The sequence below is a fragment of the Rhinolophus ferrumequinum genome, chromosome 23 (genome assembly GCF_004115265.2).
Source record: "Rhinolophus ferrumequinum isolate MPI-CBG mRhiFer1 chromosome 23, mRhiFer1_v1.p, whole genome shotgun sequence".
Lineage (NCBI taxonomy): Eukaryota > Metazoa > Chordata > Mammalia > Chiroptera > Rhinolophidae > Rhinolophus > Rhinolophus ferrumequinum.
The window spans coordinates 25,315,371-25,339,517 of record NC_046306.1 but is presented as its reverse complement, the minus strand read 5'-3'; the positions used below and the strand labels follow the sequence as shown (position 1 = coordinate 25,339,517).

The 24,147-nt window shown below is 42.6% G+C and overlaps 1 protein-coding gene across 2 annotated transcripts in view; it reads left to right on the top strand.

The window, feature by feature from the left end:
* Positions 1 to 24,147, top strand: part of DNAAF9 (dynein axonemal assembly factor 9) — a 119,034-nt gene that overhangs the window by 88,959 nt on the left and 5,928 nt on the right. For both annotated transcript variants that reach the window (XM_033094545.1, XM_033094544.1), the window contains exons 29-34: positions 6,618 to 6,655; positions 15,538 to 15,673; positions 18,784 to 18,870; positions 21,460 to 21,566; positions 21,888 to 21,962; positions 23,792 to 23,997. In XM_033094545.1, coding sequence (XP_032950436.1) covers positions 6,618 to 6,655; positions 15,538 to 15,673; positions 18,784 to 18,870; positions 21,460 to 21,566; positions 21,888 to 21,962; positions 23,792 to 23,997 — 649 coding nt within the window. The remainder of the gene's footprint in view (positions 1 to 6,617; positions 6,656 to 15,537; positions 15,674 to 18,783; positions 18,871 to 21,459; positions 21,567 to 21,887; positions 21,963 to 23,791; positions 23,998 to 24,147) is intronic.

Genomic DNA, 24,147 nt, shown 5'->3' with positions numbered 1-24,147 from the left:
TTTGATTAATTATATAATCATTGTGTGGATGGACATAATTGTCTTACCAGTTTCTTCCCTGTTAGTCACATAGATTGTCTCAAACTTTTTGCTATTATAAGTAATGCTGTGAGAACATCTTTATCCACATGAATTTCTCAAATTTTAGATAATTTTCTTAGAATAGGTTCCTCAAAGAGATATTATTTAAGTGTAGGATCAGTTTTATTACTCTTTATTCACATTTCCAAATTGCTTTTTGAGTAGGTTTTACAGTTTACACTGCCCCAGTGGTGTCTCAAAGTACCTATTTCATCATGAAAGCATTCCTGAGTGGGGAGAGTTTCAAGCATTACATTGTCTCTTCTTAGAGCCTCTCCTTTTAGCCCAGTGGAATATTCCCAGGTCTGTAATCATGTGGTTTTTCTGGTTAGTCCATGTTATTATCTCCTGGTAAATGATTGACCTATCCTTAGACCTTCATCTGTAAAAACTCCCTTCCTATTTGAATCCCAAGTTGATATTTTTAGATTTCTCATAGAAATTACACTAGAGGTTACGTCCCTGATCACCCTGACTGATCCCAATAAATGTCTTCATCATTCTGTCTTCTCTTTAGCTGAGACCTGGGTTCTGCTCTCCCATAGTAAAGGCCAGGTGGTCTGTTTTCCTTCTGTCGTAGGTTAGGTTACTGTAGTGAATGCTGAACATCACCCTGGTACGTCAGACCGTGACTCTTACGTGCCACTCTTTGTACCATTCGTGTCTCTTCTTTTTGTCAAGTTTCTATTTAAAGATGAATTAAAGCAGAAGGAAGTGTAACACGGGACTAGATACTACCATAGATAGATACCACCATAAAAAATGTAGGAAAACATAGTAATAAGCAAACAACAGATGGAGGTTATACTTCAGAAGAATTAGCCCAAATACTCTTCTTCACTGTCGAAAAATAATTAAGAGGAACTAACAGGATGGGATGGGTAAAGCTCAAGGAATTGATATAAAAGGCTTGGGGAAATGGGCAGGGGGGATCTTCTTGGGGTGATAGAAGTGTTCTAAAATTGAACTCTGGGGTGGTAGCACAACTCTAAATTTACTCTGAAAACATCATTGAATTGTACATTTAAATTAATGACTTTTATGATATGCAAGTTATACCTCAATAAAACTGCTAAATAGAAAAGATCAGAGGCAAAAAGGAGTTTAGCGAATAAAAGCAGATGGAAAATGAACTGCTAGAGGCCTGGAAAGAAAATAAAGATAATAATAAAATCACTATGGAAATGAAAATCTCAGTCAAAGCTAAGAGCAACGCTCAAACCTTGTAGGGCTGCCACTTCCTTCACCAGAAATGGGGTCTGCTTACCATAAATTCCTTCACTCACCTTGCTCACTGCCAGTGGGAGTCTTGTGGTACATCTGGTTGGTAGAACTTAGATCACATGCCTGTACCAGATTGCAAGAAAGGCTGGAAAAGCCCTTTTCTGCAGTTGGCAAGAGGCATGGGCTGCCTAAGTCCAAGCCTAGGGTGGGCATTTAGAAGAGACTGGGCAGTCCGAAATGTGACCTGTGTTCTGTAGTGTTCAAAACAACACTTTATAATCTCAATGAACTGGAAATAATCCAAATGCTATTTATGGACTGGATTCCAAGTGCTAATTAGAGCCTGGTTAAATTTGGGGATATCCATCTAATGGAATACTATGCAGGCATTTTAAAAATCAAGTCAGTTTTTATGTACTAACATAAAAAAATGCCCACCATGTTTTGTGAAGTGAGAAAAGCAAATTGCCCAAAACAATATGTATTTTTTTAAATGTTTATTTGTATATTCATAGGAATATCTAGAAGGAAACATACCAAATTTAATAGTGGTTTCTCCTGGGAAATGGCCACTTTCTTGGGGACCAGTATTGGATGATGGGGAAACCATTTGATATTTTATAATATGTATGTATTATTGCTTTGTAAAAATATAATGTTATTGAAATATAATTCACATACAATATAATTTTTTTACAGTCTCTCCCCATTCCTTCCTCCTCCCAACCGTTGGCAACTACTTGTCTACTTTCTGTTTCTGCAGATTTGCTTATTCTGGACATTTCATATAAATGGAAGCATATAATATGTGGTCTTTTGTGTCTGGCTTCTTTCACTTAGCATAATGTTTTCAGGGTTCATCCATGTTTCTGTACTTCATTCCTTTTATGGCCAAATATTTTATTGTATGAATATATCACATCTTATCCATTCATCAGTTGATAGACATTTGAGTTGTTTACACCTTTCGTCTATTATAAATGATACTGCTATGAACATTTGTGTACAAGTTTTCATGTGGTCATATGTTTCCAGTCTCTTAGATATATACCTAGTGATAGAATTACTGAATCGTGATAACTGTACCTTTAACTTTTTGAGGAGCTGCAGACTGTTACCCATAGCCACTGCACCATTTACCTTCCCACCAGCAATGTATGAGTGTTCGTTTCTCCACATCTTCACCAATACTTGTTATTGTGTGTATTTTTTATTTTAGCCATCCTAGTGTGGAGTGGTATCTCCTTGTGGTTTTGATTTGCATTTCCCTAATACTAATGATACTGAGAATTTTTTCATTTGCTTATTGGCTGTCTGTGTATCTTCTTTGGAGAAATATCTAGTGAAATCCTTTGCCCATTTTTAAATTGGGTTATTTGTCTTTTTTATTGAGTTTGAAGACTTCTTTATATATTCTGAATCCAAGTTCTTTATCAGGTATTTGATTTGCGGAAATTTTTCTCCCATCAGTTATCGTTTTTTCTTGATGTTATTCTTTGAATCACAAGATTTTTATTTTAATGAAGTCCAGTTTATTTTTGGACTTCATATTTTTTCATATCTAAGAAACCATTGCCTAATTCAAGGTCACAGAGATTTACCCCTGCATTTTCTTCTAAGTGTTTTAATAGTTTTAACTCTTAGATTTAGGCCTATTTTCCATTTTGAGTTCATTTTGTACAATGTGTGAGATAGGAGTCCAGCTTCATTATTTTGCAACTGGATATCCAGTTTTCCCAATACCATTTGTTGAAAAGACTTATTCTTTCCCCATTAAATTGTCTTAGCATTGACTAACCAGTTGAAACTAATAGAACTAACAGTCAAAACCAGTTGACTATAAATATGTAGGTTTATTCCTGGATTCTCAGTTATATTCCATTGATCTATATGTCTGTCTTTATGCCTGTATCACACTGTTTTGATTACTGTACCTTTCAGTAAGTTGTGAAATTGAGAAGTAAGAGTCTTTCAACTTCATTCTTATTTTTCTAAATTGTTATGGCTATTCTGAGTCCCTTGCATTTCCATATAAATTTTAGGATCAGCTTGTCATTTTCTGCAAAAAAGCTCACATTTTGATAGAGATTGCATTGACTTTATTGAACCATTTGGGGATTATTGCCATATTAAAAATAGGCAGTCTTTCAATCCATGAACATGGATATATCTTTCCATTTATTTAGGTCGTTAGTTTCTGTCAGCAATGTTTTGTGATTTTCAGTGTGCAAGGCTTGTGCTTCCTTTGTTTAATTTATTCCTAAGTATTTTACTCTTTCTGATATTATTATAAATGGAATTGTTTTCTTAATTTCATTTTGGAGTTTTTCATTGCTAGTGTATAGACACGCAATTTGATTTTTGTATATTGATCTTATATCCTGCAGCCTTGCTGAACTCATTTCTTAGTTCTATTAGTTTTGGGTTTTGTTTCTTGTTTTTGGATTTTTTTTTTAATGGACTTCTTAGGATTTTCTATATACAACATATACAACAGCATGTGATGAATGAATAGATAGTTTTTCTTTTCCATCTGGATGCCTCTTATTTCTTTTTCTTGCTTAATTGCCCTGACTAGAACCTCCAGTATAATGTTGGGTACAAGTGGCGAGGGCATTCAGCCTGTGTTGTTCCTTATCTGAAAGGGAGAGCATCTAGTCTTTAACCATTAAGCTTGATGTTAGCTATAAATTGTATATTATTTTTACAATAAAAAAATATTTTTTGACAATTAAGTTTTTAAAATTCTAATTTCAGTTTTTTGGGGTTTTTTTTTTTTTTTTAAGTGGATACCTTAGCAAAAATAAAACTTGCTTCATTGCCTCTAGATCATGTTTGGGGGGAAAAAAACAGGTGGGAGTGGAGCATAGTAGTGCTTGTTTTTCCTTTCTGTGACATGGGCATTAGTATGGCTTCTTCAATCTAGGAGGTGGGCTCAGTTTTAGCTTTAAAATGAGTCTATGTGAGATTTGATTGATGTCTTGATTCTAGTAGGTTTCGTTCAGTGAGTTTCTGTTGGGCATCTGCTGTGTGCCGGGACCATTCTAATCATTGAGGGGGCAGCAAGGAACAAGTTAGCCCAGGTCTCTGCTGTTATGGTGTCTACATTTTTGTAGATATGCACGTAGGAATTGGAATAGATTATGTCAGTATCATTTATTGGTTGACTAAACTTTTGTATAAATCATGTACTTGGTTGGCATACTGCAAAATGCATAATACCATACCTGTGTAAGGCTTAGAAATATATTATAATTACAGCCATTTTTGTTATTCACATGAAGAGCTGGTCGGTAACCAGTATAGTATATCCATTATTTCAGTATTTTTGGTGCAGAACTTGTCTGCTCTGTTTAAGTCTCCTGTGCCAGGCACTATTTTATTTTACAGTTTAGTAGGGGGGATAATTTGTAGAAAAGGAAAGAAGTGAGCCAACATTTACTTCGCACTATTTGTCTGGCACTGTGATGCTTTACTCCTCTTAATCCTGAAAATCCCTTTAAGGCAAGCATCATTATTATGTTTTACCATGAGGGAGCTACTCAGAGAAGTTAAATAGTTTTCCAAATGTCACACTAACGGCATGTACACAATCATGATATGGGGTAGAAAGTGCCATAATAAAAGATTAATGCAATTTTATATGAATTATAAAGAAGCAGTGATAACTCCTAGTTGGATTAGGAAAGAAAACCACCATATGAATTTGAAGGACTGGGATACCAAAGATGCCACGATATGAGAAATTACATTCCAGTTCTAGGGAATCACATGTATGCAAGGCCATGTGTTCTGAATATTTTCTTTGCAGGTGCTTAAAGGGAGCAGCTTGATGACCCTATCCCATCGGAGGTTTAAAACATGAGCATCCAACCTGTGATTAGATAATATACCTTGAGGGGAACTTTGCTCAACCTTGTCTAAGATGCCTCTGGTGTGAAGTGCTGTGGGCTACTGTGAGAAACCGGGCTAAGAAGAGCCTGCAAAGGCGTGTATTCTAAAGTCACAGGAACTTGATGGGGACACACTTTCTAAGAATATGTTTGCTGTGTGGCTGGCTATTTGGTGGACTGTGAGAGTGATGAAGTCAGTGAGTTCTGTTCTTGGGATCCTCTGGTGTGGTTGTTCCACAGCTCTTAACCTTGGCTCAGGGTTCCTCCTTGGAATTCTTCAGAAACCATGAGGGAGTCAGACAAGAGACTAGATCCACAGCTCAAAAAGGGGTACTCCTCTAGCTCAGGCGTCCACCAAATTTGGTTCCATGTGGTGTGTGTCTGGCTGTTTTCAGAAATCAGATAGAAGGATGGAGACTTGCTACCACCAAAGAAATTGCAGGAAAGAAATTCCCCCAGTGTTTTGAACAGCATTAAGAGTTGCCACTTAAACCAGCAATGATTCAGAAGTTTGGCTACAGGAAGCATCTCACTTGCAGGGAAAGAAAACACAGGAGCTCTGTGGTACCAAAAAGACCCAGGTCACTGCATAAGCCCTCCGACTTCCTAACTTCATGTGAGGTCTCGGGCAAAGTGCTTAGACTGCTTAACCATTTAAATCCCACTCTTCTCAGCTTTTAAGTCCCCAAGGCACAGGGTAGATGTGAGGACAGAACAAGATTGTATCATGGACGTGAACTGCTTGCACAATGCCCAGCCCCATTGTAAGAACTTGATAAGAGCCAGCTGTTCTCATTAGTGTTCTTTCTTCCCTGAGAAAAGCACGATGATCTTTTGGGAGATTGAAAACACTGAGAGTATGAGTTTTTCTTTGGAGCTTCCTTCAGAGCTACAGTTATTAACTAACTCACGCTTTGGATCAGTCACCCTCACCTGCTTCCTTTGTGATTCAGTCAGTCAGTTTCCTGCTTCTTACTCACTATTAAAGCTCAGAATGGAATCAAAGGGGAACCGGCATGCTAGTGTGCACATGAGGCGAAGCATGGCAGTTTTGGTACTGAAGGCCCTGGCAGAGTTAGGTAAATGCAGTTCTCATTTTCCCTTGAGAGTCCCTCTTTACTATAAGGACAGTATCTCTATAGTCTAGACTGGCCATGCCCCTGGATCCCCTCTTCAACATTTAACCAAAAGTGGGCGACGTAGGGACTTCTGTGGGGATCGTGGCTTAAGGAGCTTTGGTTCAAAGCTCTGAAAACCTCTTGCATAACCATGGCTATCCTTAATGCTCAGTACTCCCTGCCGCGTGCCCCACTGAGCAAGTCATCTTGGATATCAGTGACATTGACATTTTTGTGGGAAATAATCAATGACAACTCTGACATTAATGGTTTTAAAATATTTCTCTTTTTTCCCCCCTAGATTTCTCTTTCCTAAATGTCTTGACCAGTGTTCGCAAGGTAAGCAATATGCTTTACTTCCCGTTTGCATGCCTTTTAAATTCTGTTTAGATGCAACAGACTTCTTCATGCTCCTACCTACCATTCTAAAAGCTAAAACAAACAAAATTACTCCAGGGAAAACTTTGACGTCTTTTATTTTTATCATATTTGATCGGCAGATTCTTCCAGAGTTTGTCTCTTAATGATGACAAATTGCCATGGCAACACCTGTCCTGAGCTGGCCTTAAATCTGCCCTGGCCATCCAAGTAATAGCAGTGGATGAATAGGTGTTCCTGGCCTCTGGATCAAGATCTTGTTCCTCCTGTCTCATGAGTGCAAAGTATGGCCCAATAGAACCTTCTCCCTTAATCACCCCCTCCCTACCACCACTACATACACTGGGGTTTTTCACACCTCCTTGGTAACATTTAGAAAAATCCACCCATCCTATAGGTTAGATTCAACCTTGCACTGTCCTACTATCTGGCAACTCTGGAAGCAGCACTTTTTAATCATACTAGCTATGGTGCCTGGAGACCCAGAATAACTTCTGAATATCCTACAGTGGTGATAAAATGCTCATTGTTGTCAGAAGACCTGCGCTTCCTGAGCCATCCCAGCAAGTAGAAATCAGACAGAAGAAAATAACTCGGTGTCCCAGCACAGTTGCGCCTGCTGAGCGCACTGCCCGTCCACAGGGAGCGGAGACAACAGAGCATACCAAAGCTGTTGTCTTAGCAAACAGCTGAGCTGGGTGCTGCACAGGACGGGAGGCCAGGTCGCTGGAGGGAGGAATGTGTGTGTTGGACTGCTGCACCAGGAGTCTCGAGTCCAGCTTTGAGAGGCCCCTGTTGCTTTCCAGGCACTGTACCCCAGCAGAGTGAAATGGGCCCACCCTCAGTATGCACCTCAGGTAGATGAAAGAAGATTTATGAAGGTTAGGATCTGATGACAGATTAGATGTGGGGCCTGAGTTGGAAAAGGAGGTATCTAGGATGACTCCTAGGTTTCTAGCTGGAGATATTGGGAAGGTTTGTGGTACCTGTCTTTGAAATAGAAAATATAGGAGAAAACAAGCCCAGGAGCTAACTAAGGAAAGCTACCTGGTCCTCAGATACATGTTTGGAAGTCATGGTCAAAGCCACAGGTATGGGCTATATATAGTCAGCTCCTGCCCATCACATTATTGCCACCCTAGTGTACCTTGGCTCCTTGGCATTTTCCCTCTCAGTGTCGCTCTGCTTTTTCTGCACATAAAGCACAGATGGTCAGGCTGCCCTGGCAAAGAGCCTTAGGGAAGTGCTCTGTCTTCATTGTCCGCAAACCTGGGCTAGTACTACAAGACAAACCATTCTCTCTGGCACTTAGTAGGCATATTTCATTAACATTGCCTCCCAACTCTGTTCAAAGGTAACTTGTATGATTTTATAAAGCTAGGGATGTGCTCCAATATGGACAGATGACCTTAAGGCCATATGCTGTTATCTGAACTCCAAGGGGCTTGTGGAGTGACTGTGCCTTGATAAATATCTTCCCCTGGCATCCGGGCCCAGGGGACCCTATGGACTGATCTGACCTGGCTGACCATGGGCATAGCCTGTCTGGGGAGGGAGCAGATAAAAAGTAAATCCAGTTGACCATTGAACAACATGAATTTGAACTGCGTAGGTCCACTTATATGTGGATTTTTTCCAACAAATACTGTAAATGATTTTCTTAGTATTTTTTTTTCTCTAGCTTACTTTATTGTAAGAATACAGTATATAGTACATATAGCATACAAAATATATGTTAATTGAAAGCTTCCCTTCAACAGTGGGCTATTAAGTTTTGGGGGAGTCAAAAGTTACACGCAAGTTTTTGCTATATGCTCCTAACCCCCACTTTGTTCAGGGGTCATCTGTATTTCTTTTATCCTTGGAGATTCGGTGGCTCACGTGGAGGTGGGATCTGCCACCAGTAGACAAACACTTTATGTCCCAAGGGGAGCATATTACCTCCTTTTGCTCCTATTCATGAGTCAGGCTTCCTGACTCATTGCTTTTACAACAAAGGATTATTTTACAATAAGAAAAGGATGATATTTTAGCCCCAAGACTATGTGTTACAGAAATCTAAGGATTAGGAAATAACCTCAGTGCTTAAACAGCTAGCAAGGCTCATTATAATGCTAGCTTGAAAGCAGAGGCAGAGATATTTTACTATCATGCCCTCCTTTTCGAAGTATCTATAGGTAGATAGAAGAAGTGAACTTTGTTTACTCCTGGGTTGCTGGAAGCCTTTAGTCCAGACTGGGATGGTCAAACAGACCTCAGAGATGTTTCTCTGGGCTCACTCACAGCCCAGACTGGGGAGACCTTGGCCAAATCTGGGTACCTACTCCTTGATACAAAGCAGAAGGAAGCTACTGGCCCAAGCTAGATGAAACCTCCCACCATCTCCTCTTCACCCTGTGCTCTGGTTAACTGCTGTACCTGCCTCGCAGATGGTATTTCCTCTTGGCAGGTGGCAGTTTGCATAGCTGGCCTAAGGAATGCTAGAGATAATCCTTTTGCTTGTTTCCCTATAAAGCAAAGCCCCTTTTCTATGTCCAACTCCTGACCTAGAATCCCAAGCCCACAGGGTTTCTCTACATGGTATTTGTTAGGCAGACAATACTGTGGGTAAGATGTCTGTTAGCAACCAAGATCCCAACCTTTTTCTGGGCAGGCCATGCCTATGCTTGTAACATTGGTACATACCACTTAGGTTGGCATGTTTGCACTAGTCTGACTCTCCAGTTTCTTTTGCCCAAGAAGATACTAAACAAGAGTCCTAGGGCCATTATAGGTCTTCACTCAGCCTTTCCTGGCTCCTCACTGCAAGACCCACCGCAGCAATTCTTGTCTTCCACCCCTGGGAATCTCACGGGTCTTTTGTAGGATCCGGCTGCCGTATCTACCATCTCCGGAATGTGCTGAGCCTTCTAGAACCCCTTCCTGCCTCCCCACTGTGCCACATTCTGGGCCTGGCCTCCTCACCTTGCCTCACTCAGTTTCCAGAGCCCCAGTCACTTCCTGTGGCTGCACCAGGGCATGGGGTTCTGGTGTTAGGCTCACCAGGCTATCTTTCCTGTCTCCCCTGCAGCCTCCAGAGTGACCTTCCTAAATGGGAATGGGGGTACAGGCACCAACAGTGTCACCTTCATTAGGAGGCTTCCCTGACATTCTAGCTGAGAATGGTCCATCTTCTTGTTACAGCTTCTGAACAGAAAGGGCATGTGAGGAACCTTTTAAAACAGAATAAACAAAATGCTAACATATTCTCCATTTGAATTTCCAAGTCATGTGCTGTTGCCACAACTAGGTCTTACATGGAGACCTTGAGAATAGGGGTTTTGAGTGTAATAAAAACTTTTAAGAAAATGCGATAATATATATTCCTATATACTTGGATATCCACAGACTCTCTAAGGAAGCATACCCCAAACCTGGTTATCAGTGGTTGCCTCTGGGGAGGAGAACTAGGGCTCAGTGCCGCAGGAGGAGGGAAGAAGAAACTTTGTACTGAATACCTTTTTGTACTTTATGAATTTTGTACCAAAAATACGTATATACCAATAAGTCTTAGAAACCTTTTTCTGATAGCTGTCTGGTGAATGGGATTTGCTCAGACTTTTTTATGTAGGAAAAATTTGGGCCTGTGGGAGCCCCACAGGGTAGCTGCTTAAGCAGCTGCCTTGGGAGGTCAGGTTGCATGTATATTTCATTGCACTTGATTCTTTTGTTCATGTATTCAGCAGATCTTTATCCAGTACCTGCTCTAACCCAGTCATGGTGGATTAGCAAACGCTTCCAGAAGAGGTGCTGTTCAGATTGTCTTTGCCCTGAACAAGGAGTTGAGCCAACACAAAGGAGGGGAAAGAAAGCAGGAGTGAAGGGCCTGACGGTGACCAGAGCATAGCCAGGGCATTGAGGAAATGCAGCATGGCAGATGGGTCAGGCAGGCCAAGAAGTTAAGATACTAGCCTAGCAGTAACTGAAATGCACTGACATATTTTAAGTAGAGAAGGGATGTAATCAGATTGAGGTTTTTGAAAGATTACTCTGACTGCAGTATAAAGAATGAATTGTAGTAAAGGAAGCCTGGCAGTGGAGAGAATGAGCCGTGACCTAGTAAAGAGAGTGGTGGTCTGAACAGGGCAGATGGTGGCAGGGATCGTGAGTGGATGATGGATCCAAGAGCTGTTTAGCACTCACAAGACCGAGAGCAGGACTCAGGTGCCTCCACGGTCCAGGTTTGGGGAACTGGGCAGGCAGTGTGCCTTTTCACCAAGCGACCAGAGGAGGAGGCAGAGCTGCACCTACCTCTTGGAAGTCAGGGAAAGCCATTGGGGAAACTCACCCTTGACTTTTTAGAGATCTCTCAAGTGCTGTGCAGAGGCAGATGGGCCGTGTCTGCCTAAGGTCGACTTACTAGCTGAGCTCCAACAGACACCTGAGAAGAGCAGGACCTGTATCTCAGAACCAAGGACTCAACATCCCAAAAGAGTCCATCAGCACTTAGGAAGCAGGTTCTGTGCTCAGCAGGCAAGCTCTAACTCCTCATGGCTGCAGGCCCAGGCCCGCTGCATAGCCATTGTGTGTGCCCTTTCTGCTTGTAATATGCAGCCATCGGTGTGAAGCTCCTAGTCCCTCTTCCCTGGTCATGAATGGACTGCGTCCAGATGATTTATGAGATTAGATTCAGTCTTTAGCATTTTGGAATACTTTTCTCATAAGGACGGGTGGTGAGAGAAAGGAAGTATCTCTAACTTCTGCCTCAGACCAGAGGCAGGCGCCAGGGGTCCTGGAAGTTGCTTTCAACTAGAGATGGACCCTCATCTGAACCATGGTCTCAGCAGCCTGGGCTGGTGGAGTGCACATGACTTGACTTCCTGCTGGTTGCTATGGCTGAGGACCACTGGCCACAGCCACCTCTGTCTGTCTGAGGAGTGGATCAGACCAGGCCCCTCGTGTACATGTAGAAGTCCCATCTCAGGCGGATGCTCAGCTGGCGGCGGTGGTGGTGGTGGGGTTAGGTTTCATTTAATGAGTTCTCACTACCTGTAGGCCCTGTGGTAAGCATTTTACTGATAACCTGGAGGTACGTGTTACTGTTCCGTCTAACAGAGCTGGAAACTTGGGCTCAGAGAGAAAGTGGAGCGATTTGCCTGACGTCACTCATTAGTAATTAGTGGAGCCCCGAAATCATACTCAGGTTTGCCTGGCTCTAAAACCCGTGCTTTAATCTTTACGTTGTACTATCTTTTTACATATAAGTCCTATATTTTAAACACCACTTATGCTGTTCAGAGGAACTTTTGTAGTTCAGAGAAGGGAAGAGAGCAGGCTGACATGAAGAGAGGATTGAGAAGGTAAGGTATTAAGGAAGGTTTTAAAGAAGAAGTAAACTTTACCAAAATTAAAAGGTAAAGAAAGAGCTTAAGTGAAAAAAAAAACACACAACAGTGTAGTGTGTGACAGTTTATGGGGAAAAAAATTATACACACATATTTACATATGTTTTTCCCCCCAGCATATCTCTAGAAGAAGATGTAAGATTCTGATAACAGTGGTTGCCCCCAGGAAAAGGAACTAGGTGGCTGGGGAGGATGGGAATTTATTATCTCTTTGAACCATTCTGTACATTGTTTGAGTTTTGCCCTAAGAAACTAAGTACAGCTAATTTTTTTTTTAAGATTTTGTTGGAGAAGGAGAACAGGACTTTATTGGGGTACAGTGTGTACTTCCAGGCTTTTTTCCAAGTCAAGTTGTTGTCCTTTCAATCGTAGTTGTGAAGGGTGCAGTTCAGCTCCAAGTCCAGTTGCTGTTAGTTGCAGGGGGTGCAGCCCACCATCCCTTGTGGTTGAGAGCCCGCGCTCCAACCAACAGCCATCTGGGAGCTCAGCGGCAGCTCAGCTCAAGGTGCTGTGTTCAATCTTAGTTGCAGGGGGCGCTGCCCACCATCCCTTGCAGGAGTCGAGGAGTCAAACTGGCAACCTTGTGGTTGAGAGCCCACTGGCCCATGTGGGAATCAAACCAGCAGCCTTCAGCATTAGGAGCATGAAGCTCCAGCCGCCTGAACCATCGGGCCAGCCCCAGCTAATTTTTTTTTTAACTAAACACTTGACTGAAGTAGTGTTAGTACAGTCTTCTGAATATTCATTATTCAGGATCCCATAATTACAACGTTATTTAGGAAAGATGAACAAAGCCTTCGTAATTTAGAGATATTTACTTATGAACTAACCATGTATAAAGCTAATCTCGACTAGTAAAAAGATTGATGATCAGCATTGAATTTTTTTAGGCATATAATTGATGATGACACCTCTGAGAATTATATTACAAAATAGAATATAAATGTTAAAAATCTTAAACACCTATAAGTGAAACTATACAGAGGGTGCCAAAAAAATGTATACACATTTTAGAAATGAAAAAACTGTATTACACTTGTAATACTCAATATATACCCATAGCAAAAGATGAATACAAGTCATGTGTATATATTTTTGGGGCACCCCCGGTATTTAACAAAAAATTAGGAGGCAGCAAGATACTCTCTCCACATCTTTCAAAGTGGGAGATCAATAAAGTTTAAAGCTGTTAAGTCAAGTTACAGAGAATTAGTTGTATCCTTTAAAGATATAAAAGTTTTCACTAGCGGAACTAAAATTATTAATGTAACCATCCAGAATATGGTAGTGAAGTGGGAGGAATTTAAGGGTATACCATCTTCCCCATCTGTCATACTGAAAAGTCAATAGACATTGTCTAAAGATGACGTTATAAGAAACAGTGATTTAGATCTGTTATTAAAAAACAATAGGATAGCCATCATAAGAACCTAAAACAAACTATAAACCTAACACTTATCAGAAGAAAACAGAAAACAAAGAATGCAAAGATCATACCGCTAAAGGAAAAATAAAAAAATTAAAACAGAATCCAATATAAACAAGGTGACAGAACCAAAGTGTCATAAATATAAAAGGGATAAACACGTAAAAGGAGAAGTATCTCAGATTAAACCAAAAAACAAAACCTAATGATACAATGCTCTGTACAAGAGAAGCATCTAAAACTTAAGGATAGTGATAAAAGAATGGGCAAAGACATAACAGGCAAATGCAAACAAAAAGAAACATAATATTAACAGTTGAATTCAAGGCAAAAAATTGAAGTCTAAGGGCAATTTTTAATAATAAAGGATACCATCTACAGCCTGTCATGACTATTTCTTGCCAAATAATTCAAAAGAAAGCCTATATCCTTAAGTTATTACATTATTAAACAAATAACTTTTTAAAATAATGAATTTAAGAAATTAGAAAAAGAACAAGAAATTTTTTATGGGGGGTGGGGGATGAGGGTGAGGGGGATCAAATGTATGGTGATGGAAGGGGAGCTGACTCTGGGTGGTGAACACACAGTGTGATTTATGGATGATGTGATACAGAATTGCACACCTGAAATCTATGTAATTTTACTAACAATTGTCACCCCAATAAATTAAAAAAAAAATTAAATTAAAAAAAAAAGAAATTTTTTAAAAATTAGTTTATAATAAAAAAGATTGAATCTATAAAAGAGATCTAGCTCGTGTGTTAAGCAACACTATAGGGATGCAATTAGCAAACAAAATTCAGACTGGAAGACATTTACAGGTCATAGTTTTTCAACAAATAAATTACAAAGAAGTAAGGAGAAACTATGGACTGACAGAGAATTATGCGAAGCACCAATGAAATGTGTGAACTTTGGTTCCTAGTTCAAAAAAATTAACTCTAAGAACATTCATGAGACAATCAGAAATTTGAACACAGACTATACTTTCCATATTAAATAATTTGTTGTTAATCATTAATTTTTTAAAAGAGTCTTTATTTTACTCTACTGAAATATTTTTGGATGAAATAATAGAATGTCTGGGATTGGCTTCAAAATCATCCAGTGAGGAGGAGAGAAGAGGGGGAAAGGCTGGGACATGGTACAGAAGAAATATGATTTAGCCAACGAGTTGACAATTCTTGAAGCCTGGTGATGGAGACATGGGAGTTCACTGTACTCCTTTCTCTATTTTTGTATATGTTTGAAATTTTCACAATATTAAAAAGTGAATAAAAATGGCTGAATAACAAAAATTCCAATAATGTTATAGCAGAAATGGTGTATACGCTATGATCATAACTATGTAAAAATAAGAATGTGTCTGGAAAAGTTACTATAAATTTGTTGGCATGGTGGAATGTGGTAACTTCCCTGATTTCCAGATTCTCTGTGGGGTTACGGGGTTTTACTGCTATATTTTCACAGAAAAGTTGGGAGTGATCAAGGCCCACTCCACAACCTCTCTGTACATGGGCCACTCTTCCTTTCTGTATCACTGTGTGAATATCTATGTTAGCACTTATCTTGCAATCTTGGATTTGTGTGTGTGACTCCTTCTTGGCTGTACAGTCTGAGAATCTACTGGTTAGCGCCTGATAGATACATGGTTAGTGCCTGGTAAATAAATGTCTGTGGTCTGAACTGGTGAAGGTCATTGGTACCAGTTCCTGATGAGGTTAAGTACAGGGGATGTAGAAAGGGCCCTCTGATGAAGAAGCTCAGTATCTGCTGGAAAGCAGAATTAAGAAGAGGAGGTTAGGAAATGAAGCTGCTACAGGGTTGAAGCCATTCACTCTAAGAGGTGGCGGTGGCAGAAAAGGGAACAGAATGATGGCTGTGTATGTTGGTGCTGGGGTCAGGGGTATCTACACAAGGGGGCACTGGAAGGGATGGTTAAGGGGAGGGAGCAAGGGCCCACTTTTATGTGAGCCCTCAGCCCCAATCAGGACTCAGAAGGCTGACCCGTTTTTGGTTTTATTTTGCAGGCCTGGTGAGTAATGTGGTGTTCACCAGTCACACCACAGAGCAGAGACATCCTCTCCGTGTTCAGCTGCAGAGCCTCATCCGGGCTGCCAATCCTACAGCTGCCTTCATTCTTGCAGAAAACGGGATCGTCACCAGGTAAACTTACTAAGTTCACTTCACCCCACAGGACCGGGCACTTTCTCAGATACAGCAGATGCCCTCTGGCTGTGCCCCACAGGCTCTTTCCACTGTATCTAAGACCTGAGCATTTATAGAAGTGCTTTTAATGCTGTGTAAAAATCACCAAAGGATCTCATGTGTTGGTATTCTGTACTGTTTTAAGATACTTTGTTTTGATGCATTTACATTTTCATCCATTAACGGATGGAAGTCAAGACTTTCTCAATGTTCTTGTGTTAGGATGTAATAAAAATGGCATAGAGAACATAGAGAAATTATCTTTTTACTTTATGGACTTGGGTCCAAAAAACAAACTAAAAATAGAATTGATGACTTCGTATGTGTGTATATGTGTAAAAAACAAATACCTGGTTGTATAGCAATTTTGTTGGCTCAATAAGGCTACTAAAAGGTGTGTACTTTTTATATAGTTTTGACTTTTTTTTTTAAAGATTTTATTGGGGAAGGGGAATAGAACTTTATTGGGTGAACAGTGTGTACTTCCAGGACTTTTTTCCAAGTCAAGTTGTTGTCCTTTCAATCTTAGTTGTGGAGGGTGCCGTTCAGCTTCAAGTTGTTGTCCTTTCAGTCTTGGTTGTGGAGGGCGCAGCTCAGCTTCAGGTCCAGTTGCCGTTGCTAGTTGCAGGGGGCTCAGCCCACCATCTCTTGCCGGAGTCGAACTGGCAACCTGTGGTTGAGAGGACACACTCCAAGCAAGCCATCCGGGAGCTCAGTGGCAGCTCAGCTCAAGGTGCCGTGTTCAATTTTAGTTGCAGCGGGCGCTGCCCACCATCCCTTGCGGGACTTGAGGATTTGAACTGGCAACCTTTTGGTTGAAAGCCTGCACTCCAACCAACTGAGCCATCCAGGAGGCAGCTCAGCTCAAGGTGCCGTGTTCAATCTTAGTTGCAGGGGGCAGAGCCCACCGTCCCTTGCGGGACTCGAGGAATTGAACTGGCAACCTTGTGGTTGAGAGCCCACTGGCCCATGTGGGAATCGAACCGGCAGCCTTCAGAGTTAGGAGCATGGAGCGCTAACCGCCTGAGCCACCGGGCTGGCCTAGTTTTGACTTTTGAGCAATGCAAATAGTTTACATATTCAAAAATTAAATCAAGGAGGGAAAAAAAAACAGTACAAACAAAAAAAAGTGAATCCATCTGTATATTGAAGTAATAATAACCACACAGATGAAATAATTCAAGTAACTTTTGAACATAATCCTCTGTTAGAATCCTGATTCCAAACAATAGCACTGGTTAGAGAAGGGAGATTATAAATACGAAATAGGAAAGGTGAGGGAAAACCCTATAAATGTTGGATTTGAATTGGGGGACTCAAGGTAAATTCATCTTTAAAAAATGTCTATTTCCGAGCTCTTTCCATTGAAAGGGACAATAGCAATAAACACCCCTACGTCTAGATCTTAGTGTCTAAGTACCAATCCACTGTAAAGTATCAGGACTCCTTGGAGAATTGGCTGATTGTAGGTCTAAGGCAGGGAAAGTTCAAGGTGAGCCTAGTACATTTTATGGCAAAAAAAAACCCAAAGATTAGTAGAGATATGTCAAAAGGATAAGGGAACTAGCTTAAGAAGCTCTCACTAGCCAAATTTGGGACAACTTGAGCATAAGAGAAAACGATGATGATAATAGACTAAAATGAGTCCATGGTGATACTGAAAAAGACTGGGGAGGGGCCGGATGCTAACTAATAAATAAGGATTTCTAGAACTGGAAAAGAACCATTTTGTGACCGTTAGAATAATACTTAATTTAGGCAAGAATATCAGCGGGTGCTAAAAGCAGTGGGTGACAGATTGTTGAGGAAAGGGATATTCACTCATCTCAGTATCACTCCCCAGACTACTTACTACTTACAAAGAGAAAAAAGTACCTTCACAATGGAAAGGTCTTGCAGACATGACATTTACCAAATGATTAAACTCAGCAAGACCACTAATGCAACAAACTGACATCTTGTGCCTCTTGTCATGTGATGCTGCGGGAGGGACACAACATCACCTGGGTATTAATCTTGCCAAAAAATATTTAACTAATTCTAATCATAAGGAAACAACCAGACAAATCCAGGTTGTGAAACACAAGACAGCTGACATATACTCTTCAAAAATGTGAACACCACGAGAAACAAAAAGAAGTTGGAGCAATTGTTCCAGATTAAAGGAAAATAAAGATTATAAATTCAATGGGTGATCCTTGATTGGATCCTGATCAGTACTTCTCCAACTTCAATGTACATATGAATCTCTTGGAGATCTTACTAAACTGAGGGCTCTGATTCATTGTGTCAGGAATGGGCCCTGAGAGTCTGCTTTTCTAATGAGCTCCCAGGTGATACCAGTGCTGCTGGTCCACAGTGTTAAGTTCCTTGGGTGTGATTATAATATCGTGGTTCTGTACAAGAATGTCCTTGTTCTTAGGAGATGCAGACCGAAGTATTTGGGGTTGAAATAACAGAAAACAAAATGTGTACGCAGATGTGCTTATATGTGTGTATGGGGACAGTGGAGAGAGGAAGCAAAATATTGACGTTACGATTGATAATCCTGGGCTGGCCCAGTAGCTCAGGTGGTGGTTGAAGCGCTGTGCTCCTAATGCCTAGGTCACCGGTTCGATTCCCACATGGGCCAGTGAGCTGCGCCCTCTACAGCTAAGATTGTGAACAACAGCTCTCCCTGGAGCTGGGCTGCGGTGAGCAGCTGGGGGTTGGCCTAAGCTTCCATGAGCTGCCGCAGCCTGCTGTGGCCTGCATGAACGGCCGGTGGCCAGCATGAGTGGCCGGCAGCCAGCGTGAGTGGCCGGCAGCCATCGTGAGCGGCAGGCAGCCAGTGAGAGCTGCCGTGAGCTGCTGTAAGCAGCCGACCGACGACTGGCAACCGATTGCCTCAGCTGGGGGCAGCGCAAGGCCCATAATACCAGCATGGGCCAGGGAGCTGTGTCCTACACAACTAGACTTAGAAACAACGACTTGAACCAGAGGTGGAGGAGAAGGGTAGACGGAAGAAGGGGGCAAAAAAAGATTGATAGCCCTAATTAACCTGTTTTTTTTCCTGTACATTTTCAAAGGAATGAAGACATTGAGCTGATTCTCTCAGAAAATAGTTTTTCAAGTCCTCAGATGCTGCGATCTCGATATTTAATGTATCCTGGCTGGCAAGTATCATTGAAAAGTAGCTAAGATTTCTTTGTAAACCCAATGATTTATTTACAGAACAAAAAGAGAGAGAGAGAGAAAGTGAAAATGCCCAGTGTGCTCTATGAAGGTGACAGTGGCAACTGAGATGGCCTGCCACGCCCCAACAGCTGCTGGCCTTCTCAGGAGCCCAGTGCTCCGCGTCTTGGGCTCCAAACTGGGAGCCTTGGCAGATGTTGACACTTAGGGAGACATCCATTGGGCACCAGGCACTATGGATGTTTCCTCTGGCCTCTAGTGAGGGTAAGGTGGCTGGCACGGAACCAAGGAGTTACAACCTTCGCAGGTGAGAGAGTCGCTTCTGCTAATACAGTCAGTCCTCTAGGGTTCCCACCTGACAGGTGGGTTTTCTGCTGATATGGTCCAAGGGACATTTCTTCTCTGCTGGTAGCTTCCCAACCTGTGAACCTCTTCTCCAGAGAGGAGAGGAGAAGGAAAGAGAGTACACAGTGCGTTGTAATCATACTAATACAAACAGCACGTGAGCACTCGCATTGTGGTAAGCCTGTGCTCTCCAGTACAGTGACCACTAGCCACATTTGACTATTTCATAAAATGTAAATGAATAAATAAAATGTAAAATTCAGTATTTCAGTCACATCATACTTTTTTTTGTCATATCTCACTTGCTTAAACAGTAAATAAGTAGATCATTCCTTTTGCTTGAACAAGACAATTATATCTCCTAAAAAGAAACAGATGGACTTCTGGGGTGAAACCCTGTTCTCCAGTGGCTGTAGCTACTGACCCTTTTGCTGCCCACGCCTCTGGGCCTGGGCCTGAGACTCCTGCCGTCTCACGTGGTGCCTAGGGAAGCACCCATTCTCCAGTCCATACTGACTCTTTCTGGGCATCGTGCACATGAACCGAGCTCAGGGCACAGACTTTCCTGGAGGTAGATTGATCCAAGAGAAAGCCAGGTATGAGGGGTGCATTAGAAGGCTCTGTGAGTCTAGAATCTGAAAACTTCCCTTTATCAGGAAGATCAGTCCTTGTAGAGAGTCAGAAATGGTGTGGCCTTGAATTACACTTCAAGCCCTCCTTTCTAAGTCTTTTCCTAGGTATCAGATAATTTAATCTTTTAACAAAATAACAGCCATCAGACGCCTTCCTACTCATCCCTATACATTACTCCCCTCCCTCCCTGGGTCAGGGCCACCACCTCAGAGTGAATAGGCTTTACTCCAGACGTGCTCAACTCTGTGCTGTGCAAATTCTTCACCTTTCCCCTCCCACAGCCCTCTCTGTTCTCATCAGCGCTGTCCTCACCTCCCCTGATAGAAAGGCTTGTTTCTGGTCTGGGAGGAAACCTTTCACTCTTCCTCAGCCCCTCCAAATTCCCCTAAGGATCTGGGGTCTGAACACACAAGCCAGAGAAACCCATGGTCTCCAGAAGACTTGTTTGGATGTGGGGTGGGCAAAAAGAACATGACAGTGATGCCTCCACCTGACTTTAAGAAACCACAAAGAGTAAGATACTTTCGACAATATAAAATTCAAAACTAGTGCTGTTTTTAAACAAAAGAAACTAATGAGAAAATACAGTAGACTGGAGGAAAATGTTTGCATCAAATGTGGCAAAGCGTTAATATTTGAGAGGCTTGTTTAGATATTTAAGAAAAATAACCCAGTCCATATAGATGCAGACAATTCACTTAAGATCAAGTATAGATGGCAACCGTGGTAACAGAATTCCATGTCAGTAATGTTCCAAAATATAAAATGATGCCTCGCTGTTATTTTGATCGATACTATTTAAGGAAAAAAAATACATATAGTAATCATTGCTGGGGGAATTGTTGTGAAACTGGAATGCTCATCTGATGCCAGAGATGTTGTAAATTATTACCGCCCGGATGGTTACACTCTTTCCAATCATGGGCATTCATCTGAAGGAAATCATTCAAAAGAAGAAATGATAATTCCGTCACTTGGGAAGCTGGCTGATGGGGGTTCATTATACTACCGTCCTGTCTTTGCATGTTTGAAATTTCCCATAATACAAAGTGAAGTTTTTTAAATGCTCTGAATGTGGCCATATTCTTAATGAGTCTGTGGCAAGCATTGTATCTACTGAACTCAAAGCTGAGAAAGTAGAGCAGAGATGCCCCAGCCCTGTAGTTCCTTCTGGAGAGAGTGTACACATCCAAATGTAGTCTGCTAAGCAGCCCTCAACGGTAGTGGGGCGTAGCTGGAGCCTTTAGGAGGGTGGGAGGGGTTCCTGGGAAGGAGCTGGAAGGGTACCAGGACGGACCCCCAGTCTCAGGTGGGACACTGGCCGGCCTCAAAGGTAGATGGGGTCTTTGACTTCGGGGAACTGCTAGTTTGAACAAGGTAAAACTTCTTTGCTCTAATGGGGCAACCATGCCCCCATCTCAAGATGAAAGAGCCATACATACATTTAAACAAGTGTTTCATTCACAAAATTGCATACAAGTAAGTACTTCAAATATTATAGGATAAATTATATGTAGTTCATCCCAAAGTAGTGTATAATAACACTCAAAGCACCAATTACTTGTATTTATTATTTTTTTAAACCTTTTAAGGTACGAAGGTAAATTTGATGCTGGATCAGTCTTTCCACTAATGGTTCAGATCTGCGTGTGGTTTGGTCGTCCCTTAGAAAAGACTCGCTTTGTGGCCAAGTGTAAAGGTAAGCCTTGGCTGGGACATATCCCAGACCCTGGTAAAAGAGCTCATGGTCATCCTTGCTTTCTGGCACTATTTTATTATTCTTTGTGCTGTCTCTTTTCCTCACCATTTGGGTCCAAAAACAGGCAGAGGGATTTGAGAACCCAGGAGTCCTCCACCCCTGGGAATAGTGGCAGAGCCAGTGGGGAGGAACTAGTGGGGATAGAACTTGTAAACCCTGGACCCTCGAGTAGGGTCCCTTCCCAGTCCCTAACCGCTGTGCCACCCTGAACTTGGCCTCTGCCCCCAGATGGGTGACAACTCTGTCCTCTTCCTCCACCAGCAATTCAGTCCTCCATCAAGCCAAGTCCCTTCTCTGGAAACATCTACCACATCCTGGGCAAAGTGAAGTTTTCAGGTAATTGGGGGGTTGGATCGGGGAGTCCTACATTATGAAGGTCATAGCTTCCAGACCTGCTCTGCAGATCGCTGATGCCTCTCAGACTCTCTCTCAAGAACCCTTCCCTCGGGACCTCACACCTCACACCATTGGGCTCTTCCAGTCCCCCTATCTGCCAAGAGCCCACCTTTCTCCAGGTCCTTTTGCTCCATAGTGGAGGACCTGTCCTCCTTCCCCTAGATGGCCTGCGCAGGGCTTCTCACAGCTCTTTGACTTCCTTTTCCAGAGATTTGCAGCCCACCCCTCTGGAACCATCCATGGCCTCCTAGGCTTATCACCAGGAGCTACCCCAACACCAAGGTCTCCCGCTCCTGATCTGGTTGTCATAGTCTTCGAGCCTTCCCCTAGCTTTCTCCTCCATTCTACCCAGGAGGCCTGTTTATCAGCCTTAGACCTCTGGAGTCCTCAGGATCTGAAGTCTGTGTAGGCAGGGAAGGCCTCAAAACAAGGAGTTGGTCAACTCAGCATTGAGAAAGGGGAGAGAGACTAGTCCAGAGGAGAAGCACAGCATGTGCTGTGGACCTGAGGCATAAAAGGCACATTTCAGGAACCAAAAAGGGTTTACTGTGATTGGGGCCTAGGAGGAGGGAGGGAGTGTATCTGTTAGGTTGTCTTCAGCTGTTGTAACAGAGAACCCCAGCTCAACTAGCAGGTGTAGCTACGTAACAAAAAGTCAAGAGGTCGTGCGCATAGCACAAGGACCCAGGTAATGTGTGTCTCTCTGTTCTCCCATTCTTGGTGTGTCGGCTTGTCCCCTGGTATCCACCCATCATGGTTGTCAGATAGTGCTGCAAGTCTAGATGTCACGTCCATGCACAGTATCCGGCCAGTGGGAGAAACTAGCTCTTCCTGTGGGTGTCTGCCCGTGCAGACACTTTTCCTGATGCAACTCCTCCCAGTCCTTCAGCAAACTTCTCTCATTGGCCAGGATTGAGTTGCCATGCCTTCTGGGACCCATGACCATGGGGAATTGATATTGAAGGAAGAGAGGGATGCTGGACAGGCAACCATCAGTGTCTGCTGTAGGGAGCCAGTGAGAGTTTTAAGCATGGAACCATCTGGGTTCAGATGGGAAAATTAGATGACATTAGCTATAAAAAAGAATCTTTCAAGGTCCTTAACCCATTACCTTTGGCCTAAATTTTCTTAGTGAATCTGAAACTTTGGCATCTTTCCTCAAGCCCCTTCCTGAAGCCCACTTCCCTCGGGCGTCAACAAACAGCCACCCACCTGCTTCGAAGGTCTTTAATGCCTTTGTCTTCCCTCTCCCCCATCATCAATTCCTTTTCTTCTTTGTTTAGACCTCTCCTTGACCCCTTGTTCAAGGTCAACCTCTCCTTGTTCTGGTTCCCTTTATTATCCTGCCTTTGAGGGGAACCTTTCCCTTTTCTCATGTCTCCAGTCAGTCATGGCTCTTAGCTTCTCAGCTTGTAGACTTGGTCACATCTCCTGTTCCCATCCAGGTGACGCTCTTGCAGCACTTGTACGGCTGACATGCCCTCCTCCCTTGGCCTCTTAGGCTCTGCTGACACCTCCCCCTCCATCTCCACCAAGGGGACTTTCCTCGTGTAATCCTCTTCTGGGTTAATGGTGACCGCCTGCCTGATCACTGAATCAGCTCCTGCCTCTCGTACTTCATCCTTTCTAATTTGCCACCAATCGTGTTGGTTCTCCCTCCTACATACGTCGCATGAATCTGTCCCCGACCATAGGCTCTGTGTCAGTCTTCCTGGAGCTTTATCCTTTCGGGGTAGAGTTTCAGGGATTGACATGTGTCCTCCTTGCAGACTCTGAGAGGACCATGGAGGTCTGCCACAACACTCTGGCCAATTCCTTGAGCATCGTGCCAGTTTTGGAGGGACCCACACCACCACCCAACTCCCGAGGCACTCCTCAGGACAGCAGCGGGCAGCAGGAGTGTTACCTCGTGTTCATCGGCTGCTCCCTGAAGGAAGAAAGCGTCAAGGACTGGCTGCGGCAGTCAGCTAAGCAGGTGGTTTCTGAAGCCCAGACAGACCTGGCCACGATGTGACTAGCTCACCCCGAGGGTACCCCCCTCCACTGTCTCCCTGGTGGCTCCCCACTAGCCCACTTCCACAGACACTTAGTGGGAGGCAGCCACGCAGGGCAAACTCAAGGCAGA